The sequence below is a fragment of the Halichoerus grypus genome, chromosome 9 (assembly GCF_964656455.1).
Source record: "Halichoerus grypus chromosome 9, mHalGry1.hap1.1, whole genome shotgun sequence".
NCBI lineage: Eukaryota > Metazoa > Chordata > Mammalia > Carnivora > Phocidae > Halichoerus > Halichoerus grypus.
In genome coordinates, this window is record NC_135720.1 from 19,182,572 (window position 1) to 19,203,356 (window position 20,785).

Genomic DNA, 20,785 nt, shown 5'->3' on the forward strand with positions numbered 1-20,785 from the left:
TGCAACAAAGTATCACCAGACAATTGAGGAAGGAGACTTAAAGAAACTAAAGGGTGTGGATGGGGAGATTAATAGAAAACAAAAACAATTATATAGGGATACATTTTTTAAATTGGTAATACCAGAAAGATCAGAGGATATCCATCTATCAAATAAGAAACTTCTACAAAAATACAATCAAGAATGGGAGCTCTTAGAAACTAAAAATAGGAACGTGAAATAAACTCAACAGAAAGTTTGGATGACAAGGTTGACACAAAGACAAAGAGATTAGAGCTATATATCTTTTAGAAGAAAACATAGGGGGAAAGCTTCATGACATTGATTTGGCAGTGATTTCTTGGATATGAAACTAAACAACAGCAATAACAAATGTAAAAATAAATAAACTGGACTACATCAAAATAAAAAAATTCTGTGCATCAAAGGACACAATCAATACCATGAAGATGCAACCTGTGGAATGGGAGAAAATATCTGCAAATCATGTATCTGATAAAAGGGTAGCATCAACAATATATAAAGAACTTATACAAAGAACAACAAAAACCAAATAAACTAATTTAAAAATGGGCAAAGGACTTAGATATTTATCCAAAGATGATACATAAGTGACAAAAAATCATATGAAAAGATGCTCAACATCACTAATCATTAGGGAAATGCCAATCAAAAGTATAGTGAGATACAACTTCACACCCATTATGATGACTGCTATTATAAAAAAATAAAAACAAGAGTGCATGTTGGTGAGGATGTGGAGAAATTGGAAGTCTTGTGCACTCAGAGTGAGAATATAAAGTGAAAAACAGTATGGTAGATCCTGAAAAATTAAAGTAGACTTACCATGTGATCCAACAATTCCACATCTGGATATAAACCCAACAGAATCGAAGGCAGTGTCTCAAAGAGATATTTTTACACCCATGGTCATAGCAGAATTATTCATCAAGTGTCCATTGATGGATGAATGAAGAAACAAAATGGGATATATCGATAGATGATTGATAGATGATAGATAGATAGATAGGTGATAGATAGATGAATAGATAGATGATAGATAGATAGATAGATAGACAGATAGATATGGGAATTTCTTTCCTTTATTGCCTCCACAGTAATAATCCTTATATAGCTAGAATATAGATTCAACAAAGACTTCTGAAGTAAACAAATCTGGAAGACAGAGGAAAGTGGAGGTTTGCCATGGTGAGTGAGGACAGCAGTGCTAAATAATTATCTTCCACAACAAGGGGTAATATCTAAATTGATAGATCAAGAAATAACAGAATCCCAGCATTCAATAAAGATGTAACTGTGTCTACCGTATGCTAGGTATTTTCACCAGTGCTGAGAGAAAAACAGTGTACATGCCTACTGTTTAGAAATGTAGAGATACAAATCAGAAAACACAAATAAAAGTGATTGACTCTGGGGAGGGAGATTAAGGGAATAAGGAAGAATAAGACAGATTGACTATTGGGGGAGGAGCAAGATGGCAGAGGAGTAGGAGACCTAAATTTCGTCTGGTCCCAGGAATTCAGCTAGATAGGGATCAAACCATTCTGAACACCTACAAACTCAACAGGAGATCAAAGAAAAGAATAGCAGCAACTCTCTGAACAGAAAGCGACCACTTTCTGGAAGGTAGGACGTGTGGAGAAATGAATCCAAGGCGATATTCAGGAGGATAGAGGGCAGGGGAGGGGGCCTCCGTGGGCCGCTTCTGGCAAGTGATAGAGCAGCGGAGCACAAAATCGGAACTTTTAGAAGTCTGCTCCACTGAGGGACGTCACTCCAGTGGCTAAGCGTGGGGTGGAACCCTCGCTGGGACAGTGTGGTCTCAGGACCCTCGGGGTCACAGGAAAACCAGGGGTGCCTGAGTGCGGCAGAGCTCCCAGGTATCGGAGTGGGGAAGCCGGCTGCAGAGACGGAGCCGAGGAGTGGGCTCTCAGCTCAGGGTTGCCATAAACCGTGATCCAGGGCACAGTCGGCCACTGCTCTTCCAGCAGGGACCCAACAAGCAGCAGATCCGGGAGACTCCCCTTCCTCCCCCGGGAGGAGTGGTGCAGGAGCGCACCACAGGGATCTGCTGGGTTTGCAGACTCCACCTGGGGTCATGTGCCAGAGATAGAAATGCTCGGTCACAGGCCAGGTGAGCACAGAGTGTGGATGGAGACCAGGGAGACAGGAGCGATTGACTGCTTTTCTCTGGGGGTGCACTGAGGAGTGGGGCCCTGAGTTCTCGGCTCCTCTGGGGTGGAGATTGGAAGGCTGCCGTTTCACTCTCATCCTCCAAAGCTGTACGAAAGCTTGCAGGGAACAAAAGCTCCCGAGAGCAAACCCGAGCAGATCACTTAGCCCACCCCTGGCAAGGGCGGGGCAATTCCCCCTCCAGCAAAGACATTTGGGAACCATGGCAACAGGCCCCTACCCCAGAAGATCAGCAAGAACAGCCAGCCAAGACCAAGTTTACCGATCAATGAGAACAGCAGAACTCCAGCGCTAGGGGAATACTGCACATAGAGTTCATGGCCTTTTTCCCATGATTCTTTAGTCTTTCAAAGTTAATTTTTTTTTAACTTTCTTTTTCTTTTTTTTTTTAATTTTTCTTTTTCCCTTTTTCAACCAACATCTTATCAATCTCTTTTTTAAAAAATCTTTTTTATTTTTCATTTTGAGAGTCATATTCTATCCCTTCATAGTAGTTAACCTTATTTTTGGTATATATATATATATATAAGTTGTTTTCTCTTTAAAATTTTGGGATACAGTTTCTTCTAACAGACCAAAATATACCCTAAATCTCTAGTGTATGGCTTTGTTCTAGTCTCCTGCCTGATCACATTCTCTCCCTTTTTTTTTTTACATCCTCTTCTTTCTTTTTTCAACCAACTTCTTATCAATTCCTTTTATAAAATTTTTTATAATTTTCATCTTTACAGTCATATTCCATCCCTTCATCATATTAACCCTTATATTTGTACATATATAAGTTTTTCTTTCTTTAAAATTTTGGGAGGCACTTTCTTCTAACAGACCAAAATACGCCCAAAATCTAGTGTGTGGCACTGATCTATGCACCAGCCTGATCATATTTGATTATATTCTGTTTTTTTGTTTGTTTGTTTGTTTGTTTTTATCTTTTTCTTTTTCTTCTTTTTTTTTTTTCTTTTTTCTTTCTTTCCCTTTCTTTTCCCCCGGTTTCAGGTCTCTTCTGATTTGTTTAGTGTATATTTTTCCGGGGATGTTGTTACCCTGTTACCATTTTGTTCTCTCATTCATCTATTTTCCTCTGGACAAAATGACAAGACAGAAAAAAATCACCTCAAAAAAAATAACAAGAGGCAGTACTGACTGCCAGGGACCTAATCAATATGGACATTAGTAAGATGTCGGAATTAGAGTTCAGAATGATGATTTTAAAGATACTAGCTGGGCTTGAAAAAAGCATGGAAGATATTAGAGAAACTCTTTCTGGAGAAATAAAAGAACTAAAATCTAACCAAGTCAAAATCAAAAAGGCTATTAATGAGGTTCAATAAAAAATGGAGGCTCTAACTGCTAGGATAAATGAGGCAGAAGACAGAATTAGTGATATAGAAAACCAAATGATGAAAAATAAAGACGCTGAGAAAAAGAGAGATAAACAACTACTGGATCATGAGGGCAGAATTCGAGAGATAAGTGATACCATAAGACGAAACAATATTAGAAGAATTGGGATCCCAGAAGAAGAAGAAAAAGAGAAAGGGGCAGAAGATATATTGGAGCAAATTATAGCAGAGAACTTCCCTAATTTGGGGAAGGAAACAGGCATCAAAATCCAGGAGGCACAGAGAACCCCCCTCAAAATCAATAAAAATAGGTCAACACCCTGACATCTAATAGTAAAACTTACGAGTCTCAGAGACAAAGAGAAAATCTGAAAGCAGCTCGGAGCAAGAGATCTGTAACCTACAATGGTAGAAACATTAGATTGGCAACAGACCTATCCACAGAGACCTGGCAGGCCAGAAAGGACTGGCATGATATATTCAGAGCACTAAATGAGAAAAATATGCAGCCAAGAATACTATATCCAGCTAGACTCTCAATGAAAATAGAAGGAGAGCTAAAAACCTTCCAGGACAAACAAAAACTAAAGGAATTTGCAAACACGAAACCAGCCCTACAAGAACTATTGAAAGGGGTCCTCTAAGCAAAGAGAGAGCCTAAAAGTAACATAGACCAGAAAGGAACAGAGACAATATACAGTAACAGTCACCTTACAGGCAATACAATGGCACTAAATTCATATCTTTCAATAGTTACCCTGAATGTAAATGGGCTAAATGCCCCAATCAAAAGACACAGGGTATCAGATTGGATAAAAAACAAGACCCATCGATATGCTGTCTGCAAGAGACTCATTTTAGACCCAAATACACCTCCAGATTGAAAGTGAGGGGGTGGAAAACCATTTACCATGCTAATGGACACCAAAAGAAAGCTGGGGTGGCAATCCTTATATCAGACAAATTCGATTTTAAACCAAAGACTACAATAAGAGACGAGGAAGGACACCATATCATACTTAAAGGGTCTATCCAACAAGAAGATCTAACAATTGTAAATATCTATGCCCCTAATATGGGAGCAGCCAATTATATAAGGCAATTAATAACAAAAGCAAAGAAACACATTGACAACAATACAATAATAGTGGGAGACTTTAACACCCCCCTCACTGAAATGGACAGATCATCTAAGCAAAAGATCAACAAGGAAATAAAGACTTTAAATGACACACTGGACCAAATGGACTTCACAGATATATTCAGAACATTCCATCCCAAAGCAACAGAATACACATTCTTCTCTAGTGCCCATGGAACATTCTCCAGAATCGATCACATCCTAGGTCACAAAGCAGGTCTCACCCGGTGAGAGATTGGGATCATCCCCTGCATATTTTCAGACCACAATGCTTTGAAACTAGAACTCAATCACAAGAGGAAATCTGGAAAGAACTCAAATACATGGAGGCTAAAGAGCATCCTACTAAAGAATGAATGGGTCAACCAGGAAATTAAAGAAGAATTAAAAAAATTCATGGAAACAAATGAAAATGAAAACACAACCTTTCAAAATCTTTGGGATGCAGCAAAGGCAGTCCTAAGAGGGAAGTACATAGCAATACAAGCCTTTCTTAAGAAACAAGAAAGGTCTCAAATACACAACCTAACCCTACACCTAAGGAGCTGGAGAAAGAACAGCAAATAAAGCCTAAATCCAGCAAGAGAAGAAAAATAATAAAAATCAGAGCAGAAATCAATGAAATAGAAACCAAAAGAACAGTAGAACAGATCAACGAAACTAGGAGCTGGTTCTTTGAAAGATTTAACAAGATTGATAAACCCCTGGCCAGACTTATCAAAAAGAAAAGAGAAATGACCCAAATAAAATCATGAATGCAAGAGGAGAGATCACAACCAACACCAAAGAAATACAAACAATTATAAGAACATATTATGAGCAACTATAAGCCAGCAAATTAGATAATCTGGAAGAAATGGATGCATTCCTAGAGATGTATCAACTACCAAAACTGAACCAGGAAGAAATAGAAAACCTGAACAGACCTATAACCACTAAGGAAATTGAAGCAGTCATCAAAAATCTCCCAACAAACAAAAGCCCAGAGCCAGATGGCTTCCCAGGGGAATTCTACCAAACATTTAAAGAAGAGTTAATACCTATTCTTCTGAAACTGTTCCAGAAATTAGAAATGGAAGGAAAACTTCCAAACTCATTTTATGAGGCCACAATTACCTTGATCCCAAAACCAAACAAAGACCCCATCAAAAAGGAGAAGTATAGACCAATATCCTTGATGAACATGGATGGAAAAATTCTCACCAAAATACTAGCCAATAGGATCTAACAGTACATTAAAAGGATTATTCACCACGACCAAGTGGGATTTATTCCTGGGCTGCAAATTTGGTCCAACATCCACAAATCAATCAATGTGATACAATACATTAATCAAAGAAAGAACAAGAACCATATGATCTTCTCAATAGATGCAGAAAAAGCATTTGACAAAGTACAGCATCCCTTTCTTGATCAAAACTCTTCAGAGTATAGGCATAGAGGGTACATACCTCAATATCATAAAAGCCATCTATGAAAAACCCACAGCGAATATCCTTCTCAATGGGGAAAAACTGAGAGCTTTCCCCCTAAGGTCAGGAACACGGCAGGGATGTCCACTACCACAACTGCTATTCAACATAGTACTAGAAGTCCTAGCCACAGCAATCAGACAACAAAAAGAAATAAAAGGCATCCGAATCAGCAAAGAAGACATCAAACTCTCACTCTTTGCAGATGATATGATACTTTATGTGGAAAACCCAAAAGACTCCATGCCAAAACTGCTAGAACTCATACAGGAATTCAGTAAAGTGGCAGGACATAAAATCAATGCACAGAAATCAGTGGCATTCCTATACACCAACAACAAGACAGAAGAAAGAAATTAAGGAATCAATCCCATTTACAATTGCACCCAAAACCATGAGATACCTAGGAATGAATCTAACCAAAGAGGCAAAGGATCTGTACTCAGAAAACTATAAAATACTCATGAAAGAAATTGAGGAAGACACAAAGAAATGGAAAAACGTTCCATGCTCGTGGATTGGAAGAACAAATATTGTGAAGATGTCAATGCTACCTAGAGCAATCTACACATTCAATGCAATCCCTATCAAAATACCATCCACTTTTTTCAAAGAAATGGAACAAATAATCCTAAAATTTGTATGGAACCAGAAAAGACCCTGAATAGCCAGAGTAACGTTGAAAAAGAAAAGCAAAGCTGGTGGCATCACAATTCTGGACTTCCAGCTCTATTACAAAGCTGTCATCATCAAGACAGTATGGTACTGGCACAAAAACAGACACATAGATCAATGGAACAGAATAGAGAGCCCAGGAATGGACCCTCAACTCTATGGTCAACTCATCTTCGACAAAGCAGGAAAGAATGTCCAGTGGAAAAAAGACAGTCTCTTCAACAAATGGTGTTGGGAAAATTGGACAGCCACATGCAGAAGAATGAAACTGGACCATTTCCTTACACCACACACAAAAATAGACTCAAAATGGTTGAAAGATCTAAATGTGAGACAGGAGCCCATCAAAATCCTAAAGGAGAACACAGGCAGCAACCTCTTCAACCTCAGCCGCAGCAACTTCTTCCTAGAAACATCGGCAAAGGCAAGGGAAGCAAGGGCAAAAATGAATGATTGGGACTTCATCAAGTTAAAAAGCTTTTGCACAGCAAAAGAAACAGTCAACAAAACCACTTTACTGAATTCCTGTATGAGTTCTAGCAGAATGGGAGAAGATATTTGCAAATGACATATCAGATAAAGCGCTAGTATCCAAAATCTATAAAGAACTTCTTAAACTCGGAGCACCTGGGTGGCTCAGTTGTTAGGTGTCTGCCTTTGGCTCAGGTCATGATCCCAGGGTCCTGGGATCGAGCCCCGCATCAGGCTCTCTGCTCCACAGGAAGCCTGCTTCTCTCTCTCCCACTCCCCCTGCTTGTGTTCCCTCTCTCACTGTGTCTCTCTCTGTCAAATAAATAAAATCTTTAAAAAAAAAAAAAAAAAAGAACTTCTTAAACTCAACACCCAAAGAACAAATGATCCAATCAAGAAATGGGCAGAAGACATGAACAGACATTTTTCCAAAGAAGACATCCAAATGGCCAACAGACACATGAAAACGTGCTCAACATTGCTCAGCATCAGGGAAATCCAAATCAAAACCTCAATGAGATACCACCTCACACCAGTCAGAATGGCTAAAATGAACAAGTCAGGAAACGACAGATGTCGGCGGGAACGCGGAGAAAGGGGAACCCTCCTACACTGTTGGTGGGAATGCAAGCCAGTGCAGCCACTCTGGAAAACAGTATGGAGGTTCCTCAAAAAGTTGAAAATAGAGCTTCCATACAATCCAGCAATTGCACTACTGGTTATTTACCCCAAAGATACAAATGTAGGGATCCGAAGGGGTATGTACACCCCAATGTTTACAGCAGCAATGTCGACAATAGCCAAACTATGGAAAGAGCCAAGATGTCCATCAACAGAGGAATGGATAAAGAAGATGTGGTGTATATATACAATGGAATATTATGCAGCCACCAAAAGGAATGAAATCTTGCCATTTGCAATGACATGGATGGAACTGGAGGGTATTATGCTGAGCGAAATAAGTCAATCAGAGAAAGACATGTATCATATGACCTCACTGATATGAGGAATTCTAAATTTCAGGAAACAAACTGAGGTTTGTTGGAGTGGTGGGGGGTGGGAGGGATGGGGTGGCTGGGTGATAGACATTGGGGAGGGTATGTGCTATGGTGAGTGCTGTGAATTGTGTAAGACTGTTGAATCACAGACCTGTACCTCTGAAACAAATAATACATTATATGTTAAAAAGAAGAAGAAGAAGAAGATAGCAGGAAGGGAAGAATGAAGGGGGAGAAATCGGAGGGGGAGACGAACCATGAGAGACTATGGACTCTGAGAAACAAACTGAGGGTTCTAGAGGGGAGGGGGGTGGGGGGATGTGTTAACCTGGTGATGGGTATTAAAGAGGGCACGTACTGAATGGAGCACTGGGTGTTATACGCAATGAATCATGGAACACTACATCAAAAACTAATGATGTATGGTGATTAACATAACATAATAAAAAAATAAAATTAAATTAAAAAAAGACAGATTGACTATTTTTACGGTGTTTTTGACTTTCTAAAACTATTGCATGGAATAACTTAAAACTAAAGAAAAACTTTAAAAATGTTAAAATATATTCATTCTCTTTACCAGATTTCTCATTTGTTAGTCTGTTTTTCAACTAATACTAAAAAAATAATTGTCAGTTGAATGCAATGGTATGCAAGGTATCTTATGCCATCTAGAGAGATTAGTGGAAATGGACTAGGGTTCATTCACCTAATGAAATATTATGCAACTTTAAGAATAAAGACACTCTTTATGTATAGATACGAAATTATCCTAGTACTTATTAAGTAAAAACTCTTTTGTTAAATTTTGAATAGAAAAAGGGACATTATGGAATATTATCTGTGTGTTTTTCTGAATTTGCATAACAAAATGCAGAAAGTGTCCTACAGAGTGCAGAGCAGTGAAAATGGAGAAGTATATTAATAGAAAACAGGAGTTCTTCATGTATACCTTATATTTTTATTTTTTTAAATTTTTTAAAAGATTTATTTATTTGAGAGAGAGCATGAGCGGGAGGAACAGAGGGAGAGGAAGAGAGAATTTAAAGCAGGCTCCACACTCAGCCCACACGTGGGGCTCAATCTCACAACCCTGAGATCATGACCTGAGCTAAAACCAAGAGTCGGACGCTTAACTGACTGCACCACCCAGGGGCCCCTTATATTTTTATTTTTGAACATGTGAACATATTACCTATTAAAAGATAAATACCCTTTGACACCCACCACACTGGCAAAAGTTAAAATATCAGGCACCGTAAGTGTTGGCCACGATGCCTTGCAAAGAAAATTCTTATGCAGGGCTGACAGAAGTGGATATAGATAGACCTACACTGGAAAATTATTTGGCATCTTGTTGTAATGTTAAATGGGTGAATGCCCCATGACCCATCAATTTTGCTCCCAGAATCACATCCTGGAGCAGGACTTCCCAGTCTAGTGTCCCCTGGGGCCCATAATTAAGATTTCAGGAATCCATGAACATGGAGAGTTGAAAAAATTTCATCTTTAGTCCAAGTCGAGATTTTCTTTAGTTATCAATTTATCAGTGCAGGTGAGTAAGCCACAATGTTATTAGCAATAACTGTGACTTTATCTACGAAAGAAATCACAGCATTTTACATATTATTACAGTTGTTGCAAGTATCTTCAAATGTCACATGTATTGATCACTACTCTGAAACTGCACAGTTACGAGGCCCATTGTTAGGTTTCAAGTGGTCATGTGTTACTCTCTACAGATAAGCCCATGACCTGTAGTGGGCCAACCAGTTGGCAACGATACTTAGCAGTCATTCCACCACCAAACAGTGAAGTTATGTGTTCTCATGGTGCTAACCCAAACAGCTATTTTGTTTTCCACTGTTCCCTATCATCAATACTCAACTAATACGTAGACGCAGACGAGTTATTTTCATTGTGTGTGAAAGTTTTACAAAATTGGCCAGGGAGCCATAGCACATAAAAGGTTACACACTCTGGAACTCAGGAAACACTGGCTCATGTGCACAGGGACATACAAGAATAGTCATGGTATTGCTGCTTACAGTAGTAAGAAACAAGAAGCTCCCAATGTTTATAGTAGCACTATCAGCAATAGCCAAACTATGGAAAGAGCCAGAATGTCCATTGACTGATGAATGGATAAAGAAGAGGTGATATATATGTACAATGGAATATTACTCAGCCATCAAAAAGAATGAAATCTTGCCATTTGCAGCAACATGGATGGAGCTAGAGTGTGTTATGCTAAGCAAAATAAGTCAGTCAGAGAAAGACAGATACCATATGATTTCACTCATGTGTGGAATTTAAGAAACAAAACAGATGAGCATATGGGAAAGGAAAAAAAAAGAGGAGAGGGAAGCAAATCATAAGAGACTCTTAAAGATAGAGAACAAACTGAGGGTTGATGGAGGGAAGTGGGCTGAATGGGGGATGGGCATTAAGGAGGGTACTTGTTATGATGAGCACTGGGTGTTAGATGTAAGTGATGAATCACTAAATTCTACTCCTGCCACCAATATTACACTTTATGTTAACTAACTAGAATTTAAATAAAAATCTGAAAGAAGAAAAAAGAAACAAGAAGCAATGAGTATAGCCATTAACAATGCCAAGATTTAAAAAAAAGTAGTTTGGTTATATATTATATACCTTCAACCAGTGAAATGAATGAACTGTGACACGCAACAAAAGCAAATTTCATAAATGATGCTAAGTGAAGGAAATCCCCGAGGAATTAATGAGTGCACTTAAATAAAATTGTATAACAATTAAATTAAGGTTATATTGTTTATAAATGTATATACATAATTGGCAAAATTAGGAGAGTATGGGCTTGGGATGCCTGGGTGGCTCAGTCGGTTAAGCGTCTGCCTTCAGCTCAAGTCATGATCTCAGGGTCCTGGGATCGAGCCCCACATCCACCTCCCTGGTCAGTGGGAAGTCTGCTTCTCCCTCTCTCTCTGCTGCTCCCCCTGCTTGGGCTGTCTTGCTCACACACTCTCTCTCTCTAATAAATAAAATCTTAAAAAAAGAAGAAGAAGAAGAGTATGGGCTTGGTTAACACCAAACTCTGAATGGCAGATAGGAGATGCACAGGGGACTTCTCTAAGGCATGAATATGCCACTTTATAATCTAAGAAGCTTATTTTCACAGTGTTCTTTATTCTGTCCAAATGCACATTATACAGTCTTTTGTGTATATTTCACAATTTAAGAAAAGATATTTGATAATTAAGAATTGGGCCAATAATAAGAGTAACATAGTTACCTGAGATACTGCTCCTGTCAATTGGCTTAAGTCTGGCTGGCTAATGGTGGTTGTTTCATCATTTTCAGTAATGGACGATAAATCAAATCCTGGAGGCATCCCTTTCTTAATAAAAGATTGTACAAAATGACTAATGAAAAAAAAACAAACTTCTGTCACTTTAATTTCTTATTTAAAGTTACTAATAAATAACTGCAGTTTCTTTTTTATTGAGGTATAATTGCCATATAACATTATATTAGTTTCAGGTGTACAACATGATGATTTGATATTCATATACATTATAAGATGATCACAAGTCTAGTTAACATCCATCACCACACCTAGTTGCAATTTTTTTCTTTGTGATGAGAACTCTTAGGATTTACTCTCTTAGCAACTTTCAAATATACAATACAGCATTGTTAACTACAGCCATCATGCTGTACATTGTATCTCATGACTTATTTTATAACTGGAAGTTTGTATCTTTTGACCCCACTTTACCCATTTCAGCCACCCTCTTTCTCTGGCAGCCATCAATCTGTTCTCTGTATCTTGGGTGTTTGTTTTTGTTTTTGATTTTTTAGATTCCACATATAAGTGAGATCATATGGCATTCATCTTTCTCTGTCTGACTTATTTCACTTAGCAGAACGCCCTTAAGTTCCAGCCATGTTGTTACAAATGGCAAGATTTCCTTCTTTTTTTATGGCTGGCTGATACTGCATTGTACATTAAATAACAGCAGTTTTGTCAACAGTAGAAATTTCTGGTTTCAGGGCACCTGGGTGGCTCAGTCGGTTAAGCAGCTGCTTTCAGCTCAGGTCATGATCCCAGGGTCCTGGGATCGAGCCCCGCATCAGGCTCCATGCTCGGCGGGAAGCCTGCTTCTCCCTCTCCCACTCCCCCTACTCTTTCTCTCTCTCGCTGTCTCTCTCTCTGTCAAATAAATAAATAAAATCTTTAAAAAAAAAAGAAATTTCTGGTTTCGTTGATTTTATCATCTCCTTTTACATCTAATAATAAATTTTTATTTCATGTTAAAAACATTGGGGCACCTGGGTGGCTCAGTTGTTAAGCATCTGCCTTCGGCTCAGGTCATGATCCCAGGGTCCTGGGATCGAGCCCCGCATCGGGCTCCCTGCTCGGCGGGAAGCCTGCTTCTCCCTCTCCCACTCCCCCTGCTTGTGTTCTCTCTCTCGCTGTGTTTCTCTCTGTCAAATAAATAAATAAATAAATAAAATCTAAAAAAAAAAAATAATAAATAAAAATAAAAACATTAACTTGCTTTCTACGCTACTGAAGAAATATCTCTATCAGTCAATACATTGTTGTAAAAATTTTCTGGAATGCTATTTTAAAACTATGGTGGTCGGGCGCCTGGGTGGCTCAGTTGGTAAAGCGACTGCCTTCGGCTCAGGTCATGATCCTGGTCCTGGGATGGAGTCCCACATCGGGCTTCCCCTGCTCTGCGGGGAGCCTGCTTCTCTCTCTGCCTCTGCCTGCCACTCCCCCTGCTTGTGCTCTCTCTCTGTCAAATAAAGAAATAAAATCTTTTTAAAAAATAATATAAAATAAAACTATGATGGTCATCTTTAAATATTGATGACCAGAATGTCAGAATTTGACATTTGGACTTGATTTAACTCAGTATCAGAGTAATGTATCAGTGGAATGGGACTCAGAGTCAAAAATTTGAGTGAGTCTTGAGCACTTGAGTTTATAACTGTGACTTTTGTACTAGCTACTGAAATGTACAATATTCCCTTTCAAGTAATTCTTGATATGACCTTAAATTGCCATTGTCATTCCTACAAGTTCATAGGCACAATAAAAAGACATTTGTTATAGTAAATACAAAAAGGTTATGTACTTTTTTTTTAGGTTACATACTTTTCTTTTTTTTAAAAGGATTTTATTTATTTACTTGACAGAGAGAGACACACAGCGAGGGAGGGAACACAAGCAGGGGAGGTGGGAGAGGAGGAAGCAGGCTTCCTGCTGAGCAGGGAGCCCAGATGCGGGGCTCAGTCCCAGGACCCTGGGATCATGACCTGAGCCGAAGGCAGGCGCTTGACGACTGAGCCACCCAGGCGCCCATGTACTTTTCAAAGATAAAATTAAATTTCATGTATACGGATTTCCTACACTTTTTTTTCCCTTGTATTCAGCAAAAGTTCTTAATCACCTCAAGCTAAGCATCTCTGATTTACCTGAAACCGCCACTAGAGGGTAGCACAGACATATTTGTGAGGTTCTGATTCCCACTAGGCCAGGAGCCAAGAATGGGCAAATTTGGCAAGTTGCTGCAGTGTTTCAGGGAAAAGCACTTGTGATAGCAGTCACTCTCAAGGACTTGCCAAAAAAAGGGCTTGCACTCATGTTGACCTGAGAACTCTGACTGTACAGCAAAGCAGGACAAGGGACCTTTCTTCCATGTAGGATGAAATGTTCACATATCTTTGTTTTTGGCTCTGCCGGATTGAATAAAGAAGCTAGGAAATCCACAACAGATTCAAACAGTGACTAGATTAGTTGAATCCAGTCAGGTGTCAGAGTCACCTAGATCTGTCCACCTTGACCAGCGAATGAAGCTGAAAGAAGACATAAGGAAATCGAGTAAGGGAGTAACTCGGGGAATTCAGGCTATGAAACCAATCCATTTGTGGTGCCTATTGACACAGAGATTCTAGAAGTCTGGGTATGGCATTTTTCAATCGTGAGAAAATTTGTCCTGGTGGTCTGCAGCCATGGCTTTCAAAATCCAAAATCTCTGATTAGTATGCAATCTCAATCAGTTGAGAGATAATTAAAAGTTATTTGGAATGGAAAAATTATCATTTAGTGGGTCATACTAAGTATAAAATTAATTAGAAAAATTATGAAGCACTAACATTTTTATATTAAGTTCAGAGAAATTCTATGTATATATGCTATTTTGTATTTGTAACATATGAAAGAACTTAGCATGTTATATAATCCAACAAATTAGGCTTTAAAATGTATGGCATATTTAATTTTAGCTTCATGATTAATTTACAACATGTAAGAAAATTTTGGTTTGTAAAAACTAATAGCATATATAGGAAAAATTAAGGTTCTCAAAACACATAAGTTTGATTATTTGAACTTTTATAAGGATTTAAATACTTGGCAAGATTTTATTTGCTATGATTTTTGTCTCTTAAAGTACTTAGGGAGATAACAAAATATAGTGATGTAGCAAATGTCACTTAAAATGTTTAAATAAATCTGGCAAACTAAGTTTATTTAAAACTTGTATGGATATTAATAGATTTAGCTATAAAATAAGATTTTATGAAAAGTTAAAAGTTTGAGGGAAAATAAATCTACAAATTCGTAACGGTAACAAATTTTTGAAATCAAACGTTGCAGCAAACTGTCTTTTCAGTTGATAAAGCTATCCCTCGAGGCTTGACATTATTAACTGCCAAGGACTATCCAGAGGAGTGCTGCCTAGGGGTCCCTCCCAACCCACTTCTCAGTGGTCAGTTGTTGGTGCATAGAACTGACAGGAGCCTTGACGGTAAATGATTTAAAGAATCTCTCTAATATTTTCAACTTAAATAGAGTTCATACAATGTCAATTAACTGGCTGTGATGTAAAGAGGCTCTAAAAGTAAAACAGTGCAATCAACTGACTTCTGATCTCAAGTTCAACTGCACTTCTTCATCAGCTTACATTCCTGTCATGGATCTTACTACGTCCAAAGAAGCCTAACCCATCACTAATGGTCATTGTGTGACATTCAAAACGTTTCATGAAGTTTTACTTAAGTTTAAAAGACATTCAACAAAGGACCAGATCATAAATGTAAAACTTGCTGAAAAATCTCAAAGGAAGCATGGCCATGTCACCATTATGCAGACTAAGGGATACTAATATTGCCAGCGCCCCATGAGCCATGCCGAGTGTCTCCCAAGCACGGCCAGTCCTCCTCACCACAGAAAACCACCATCATGACTTCCAATACCATGGATTGCTTTTTATTTTTCTTTGCATAATGTCTGTTAGTAGGATAATTAAAAGCAACCCGTGCACTTTTTCTACCAGACTTTTTTGGTCTTTTTTTTTTTTTTTAAGATTTTATTTATTTATTTGACAGAGAGAGAGACAGTGAGAGCAGGAACACAAGCAGGGGGAGTGGGAGAGGTAGAAGCAATCTGAGCAGGGAACCTGATGCGGGGCTTGATCCCAGGACCCTGGGATCATGACCCAGGCCGAAGGCAGATGCTTAACGACTGAGCCACCCAGGCGCCCCTGGTCTAATATTTTTGTGTGTGACATTCATCCATGTTGGTTTGTGAGGCAGTACTTTGACTTTACACCTACATATCACTGTACCCTATTTGTCTTCGGTTTCACTCGGATGTGTCTAGTTGCAATTTTCTTTTTGTTTACATTGCTTGATGTCAGAACTTACTGATTCTTGATTTGATTTTTTTTTTTTTTTTTTTACTTTTGGGATATTTTGCCATTATATTTTTAGTTTGTGATTATTCCCCCATCTCTCTATCCTCCGTTTCTGAGACCCACTTGCCACTTGTTGGTCTTTTTCAACTTGCCCCATTTGTTTTTACTGTACTTTTCCTCATTTATTTATTTATGTTTGGTCTTCATCTTTCAGTCTGGATATTATCTCTGATCTATTTTCCATTTAGCCAGTTGTCTTTTTGCTGTATCTAATCTCTGATGAAACACATCCACCGAATTCTTATTTTCAATTATTATTGTATTCCTTGAATTCTTGAATTCCTAGAATCCTTACATGATTTTTTTAAAACCATTTTACATATTAAATTTATTCTTACGTATTACAATGTTATTGATGGATAATTGAAGTACAATTAGCTGCACGAATTCAGACTATATATTTGGTAATCTTTCACATACGTATATATCCAGGTATTAGTTACTTATCACTGCATAACAAATTACCACAATTTTAGTGGTAATAATCATATCTTCCACTCATATCACTAATTCTTCTCATTATTGCTCTTTGTGGACTACCTGTTCACACTCCTCTGAGCTCATTAGAAATTTTAGATCCAGAGTGATAGTCTTTCTTTCTATCCCTTTTGCCATACTCAAACATTAGTATATTTGGATTTCTCCTCCTCCTCTTCCTCCTTTTACTTCTTGATTGTCTTTGTTGTTCTATTTAGGGTTTTTTTTTCCCCTAAGACTGACACACTTCATCTCTCTGGTTTCTCTGACAATCCTCTGCTCTTGTGATTTCATTATCAGATAATAACCAAAAGCATTTGTTAGTGCTAATGTTTAAGTAAAACAAAGTACTTTACTCTTCTAAAACAGTAGCCAAAGCTGGAAAGCCAGGCATAGTTAAGCTTTATTTTAACCTATTCAGAATTTATCTTATCTACTTATTACTGTGAAAAAGAATCTAAGAAGATTGTTTTCCTGTATTCACCGCAGCAATACAAACTTTAGTGCATCTGTCACCAAAGCATGTATTTCTAACCACACAATTCACAAAACACTTCAGTTGTCAACAAGATGTATTTGTGGGAAAGAATGTTACATACTTACGTTTCTGTTGGAATTGTAAACGGAGTCATCCTATAATTCAAAAATGGACTTGAAATTTCAAGAAATTGTTCGGGCTTCTTTATTATTAATTCTAGAAGAAACAGGTGGTATCATGTACTTTTTTTTAATCTTCCAAGATTAAATGCATAACTTAACATCTATTGTAGTACTGATTACATTAACTATTTAACCAGCAAATTTCAAAAGACGGAAATAGGATAGGTTTTACATTGAAAGGCCTTATAGATCCTGCTAATATTAGATGTTTAAAGTCTACTTCTCAGTTGCTTTCCAGACTTACAATGTGAAGCAATCAAGTCTCAAGGGAGAAAGTTAGCAATGTCTCCTTGTTATTACTGGACATTCACTGCTACTTTTTTTTTTTTTAAGATTTTATTTATTTATTTGACAGAGAGAGAGAGAATGCGTGCACAAGCAGGGCTAGCTGCAGGCAGAGGGAGAGGGAAAAGCAAACTCCCGCTGAACAAGGAGCCCAATGCGGGACTTGATCCCAGGACCCTGGGATCATCATGACCTGAGCCGAAGGCAGACGCTTAACCGACTGAACCACCCAGGCGTCCCTCACTGCTACTTTTTTATATGTTTTTCACTAAAAACTGCGTTCTTTTAGTTAACTTCTGCAAAACAATTGCTGAAACATGAAGAGGAAATGCAGACTAATACCTGGAGATGGTAGTAGAAGAACAGAAAATGTAACAAAGTAAAGGTCATGGGTAGAAGAGAAAACAGTGGCTAAAGAAAAGCCTTGTAGATCGCCTAAGGGAGTCTGAAATTGATCTACAAGGAAGAAATTCTCAGTGGATATGGCACAGAACCCAGGCGTAGCATGGTGAGCGCTGAAATTAAACATTAGAGATGACTATTTTAACAAAAGCCCTTCCATCTGTGGAAAGGGTAACTATTGGAGAAAAATAGTGAAGCTTTGATACAAGTACATAACTTTTCTCTGCTTGTTCCATGGTAACCTCTAAAATGATCTCTTTCCCCCCGTTAATTTTCCTGTTAATTTTCGCCTTAAATATTAAACCCAATAGACAGAAGAAAGACAATTACAGGGTGAGCCTCGAAGTGGTATACGAGCTATGGAATCCCACCAATTTCAGATTTTTCTTCCGCAGCTTACATTAGAGCCATCACTTACCTAGAACTGCACTGCAACAGTAGTGAAATCAGAAAAGGTCTGCAGGTTCAATATTTTTCCCTTCATTCAACTATTCTTCGATGCTCTGAATGAACAACTGTTTTAAGTGTGGCTCTACACATTGAACTAAAATATAGCATTTAAAAGCCAAAGATTGTCTTTCAAGTATCATGGGAAGGCTGATCTTTGGTTCAAAAAGATAGAGAACAGGAAAGAGGACAGAAGGGAGGGAGGGAAGGGGAGTGGGAGGGAGGAATAAAAATTGGGAGGCTCCTATACCCCATAGCAGCCATCTGCAGGCGCTGACAGCCCACTGCGGAAGCTCAACGGACGTCAAGAAATGAAATAATCAAGCAGGACAGAGAGAGGCAGATAGGCCTAAGTAAAAAAAAAAAAAAAAAAAAAAAAAAAAAAAAGAATTGACCATTTCTTCTTCCACCCAAACCAGATTATTTCTTTAATCTTTGTTCTTTTCTGGCAAAGATATAACATGTTGTGCTAGAAAATCTTTGCTCCCAGCTGTACCAGTTGTATCATGTAGGCAAAAAGCAAATGTGAGGAAAATTACATGGTTAACAGTTGTAATTTGTATTTTAAAAACATGTAAATGATGGTTGGAAGTAGAACGCAGGGAGCAGGTAAACATTCCAATCTATGTGGCCATGGCAGGTTTAGGAGCCTGAGCACCACCCAGACTTAGGTATCACATGGGAACCAAGATAGGGTCCGCTGGTCCCCCGTGAGGAGGGATCAACAACGCTTGAACTGGTAGCAGGAGCCTCATCAACACCAGCAAGAGAGGGTGTAAGCCTTGCTCCATGGCACCAAAGCCTTAAAGCGTACTTCTACCCTTCACAGCGAGGCCATCAATAAACTGGCACGGGTATGTTCTTCGTGGCTTTGCCTTCATTGTTCATTCGGGTAACAGACCTGTGAACACAGCCCCTAATGCAAAAACCTCTAGAATGTGATACACTGTTGCTGGAGGAATATAGTTAGAAAACAATGAGCAGTCAGCAAAGACAAAGGGAGAAAATGCAAAAGCAAGGAAACAAACACAAAAGACGTTTAAAAAAAAAAAAAAAGCTCTTTTGAACAAAGACAATTGAAGTGTTTTGGAATGAGAAAAATATATATACCCACATGCACACAGGCATATATACAGAAAAATAATCCGTAATGTGCCAATTCTTTATCATCCTTTATGAGAAACCGCAAGCTCTATATTAGGTGCAGAAACACAGTAGACATTGACTAAACAAAAATTGTGAGCTCTTCTGCCGGGCCATAATTTTTAGATTATTACTTTTTTTGTTCTTTTTTTAATCCCATCTCCTCAGATTCATGCTTCTGTGTTAAAATTGATTTTTTAATGAATGCCTTTGCTCATTTCTGTTGCCGTTCAAACTTGGTGCTCATGAAAAAATGAAGACTTGGAGAGAAAAAACATTGAAGGAGTCAGGAATGAGACTTGATTGTGAGGACGTTAGAAGTGAACTGAGAATAAGAGCCAAGCGGGCACGGTCCCCTGTCCCCCGCCTCCCCAGCGGCGGGAACCTCTTTATTTCTAACCCAACAGCCATTCATAGTGGCTTAGGACAACATTCATGTAGGAGCCAGTCCAGGCCAGAAGTTCTGTTCCTATATTCTAAACACAGGTCAGTTTCTATTCTAAATATAAATCAGTTACTTCAAAGGTTATGTTCTACACGGCACTCTAGAGTGATTTCACACCAGTGGCTTAAATATGCTTTTTACGTTTTTTTTCTGTTATTCACTGCAAACCATTTTCTATCACAATAATGACAACAATACCCTCACCCAAAGAATGGCCTGGATATAGCTGGTCAGTTTAGATGCGAACCAAACTGCTCAGCTTCTGAAATGTGGAGAATTAATCCTTTAAAGACATAAAATTTAGGCATAAAATTGAATGTAGGTGTTAGGTGTAATAATGGGTGGTTTGCTTTGATATACATCTTTCATTACAAATGAAACTATTAGACCTTCATGCAGAGAAAGGCTCCTTAGAAAGACTTTCAGACAACAGGAACCATACCTTGAGCTTCATCTGTTATAACAGTTTCCTTTTTTTGACGAAAGAGTTTCCAGGGAGGTACGGGAGGTGATTTCGGAGGTGCTATGAGGGGGCAAGACCTAGTCCTAGTTACCAGCACAGGATGGCTACAGATGTGGGAAAGACCGTATTCTCTCAGCTTCTCTGCAGAATTAGCCTAAAGGGTGGAAGCCACATTTAAAAGGACACGTGCAATTGCCTTGTGCATTTAAATAAACCACTTTTTGTCATTACAAAAACACTGTTACCACAGTAAAGTGGTAATAAAGGAAAAATAACCCATATTTCCACCTCCTAACATAAGCACTATTACCATTTATATTTCTCTTCACGTTTTTATTTTTCTGAGGCCCCCATTTACTTATTTACAAAAAATAAGAGACTAGAACTAGAAGCCA

The 20,785-nt window shown here is 38.4% G+C and overlaps 1 protein-coding gene across 1 annotated transcript in view; it reads right to left on the reverse strand.

Annotated features, from left to right (window-relative positions):
• ADGB (androglobin) overlaps window positions 1-20,785 on the reverse strand; it is a 154,135-nt gene that overhangs the window by 71,372 nt on the left and 61,978 nt on the right. The window contains exons 11-13 of the mRNA XM_078054606.1: window positions 20,370-20,544; window positions 17,149-17,239; window positions 11,592-11,721 (exon numbers count right to left, since the gene is read on the reverse strand). Coding sequence (XP_077910732.1) covers window positions 11,592-11,721; window positions 17,149-17,239; window positions 20,370-20,544 — 396 coding nt within the window. The remainder of the gene's footprint in view (window positions 1-11,591; window positions 11,722-17,148; window positions 17,240-20,369; window positions 20,545-20,785) is intronic.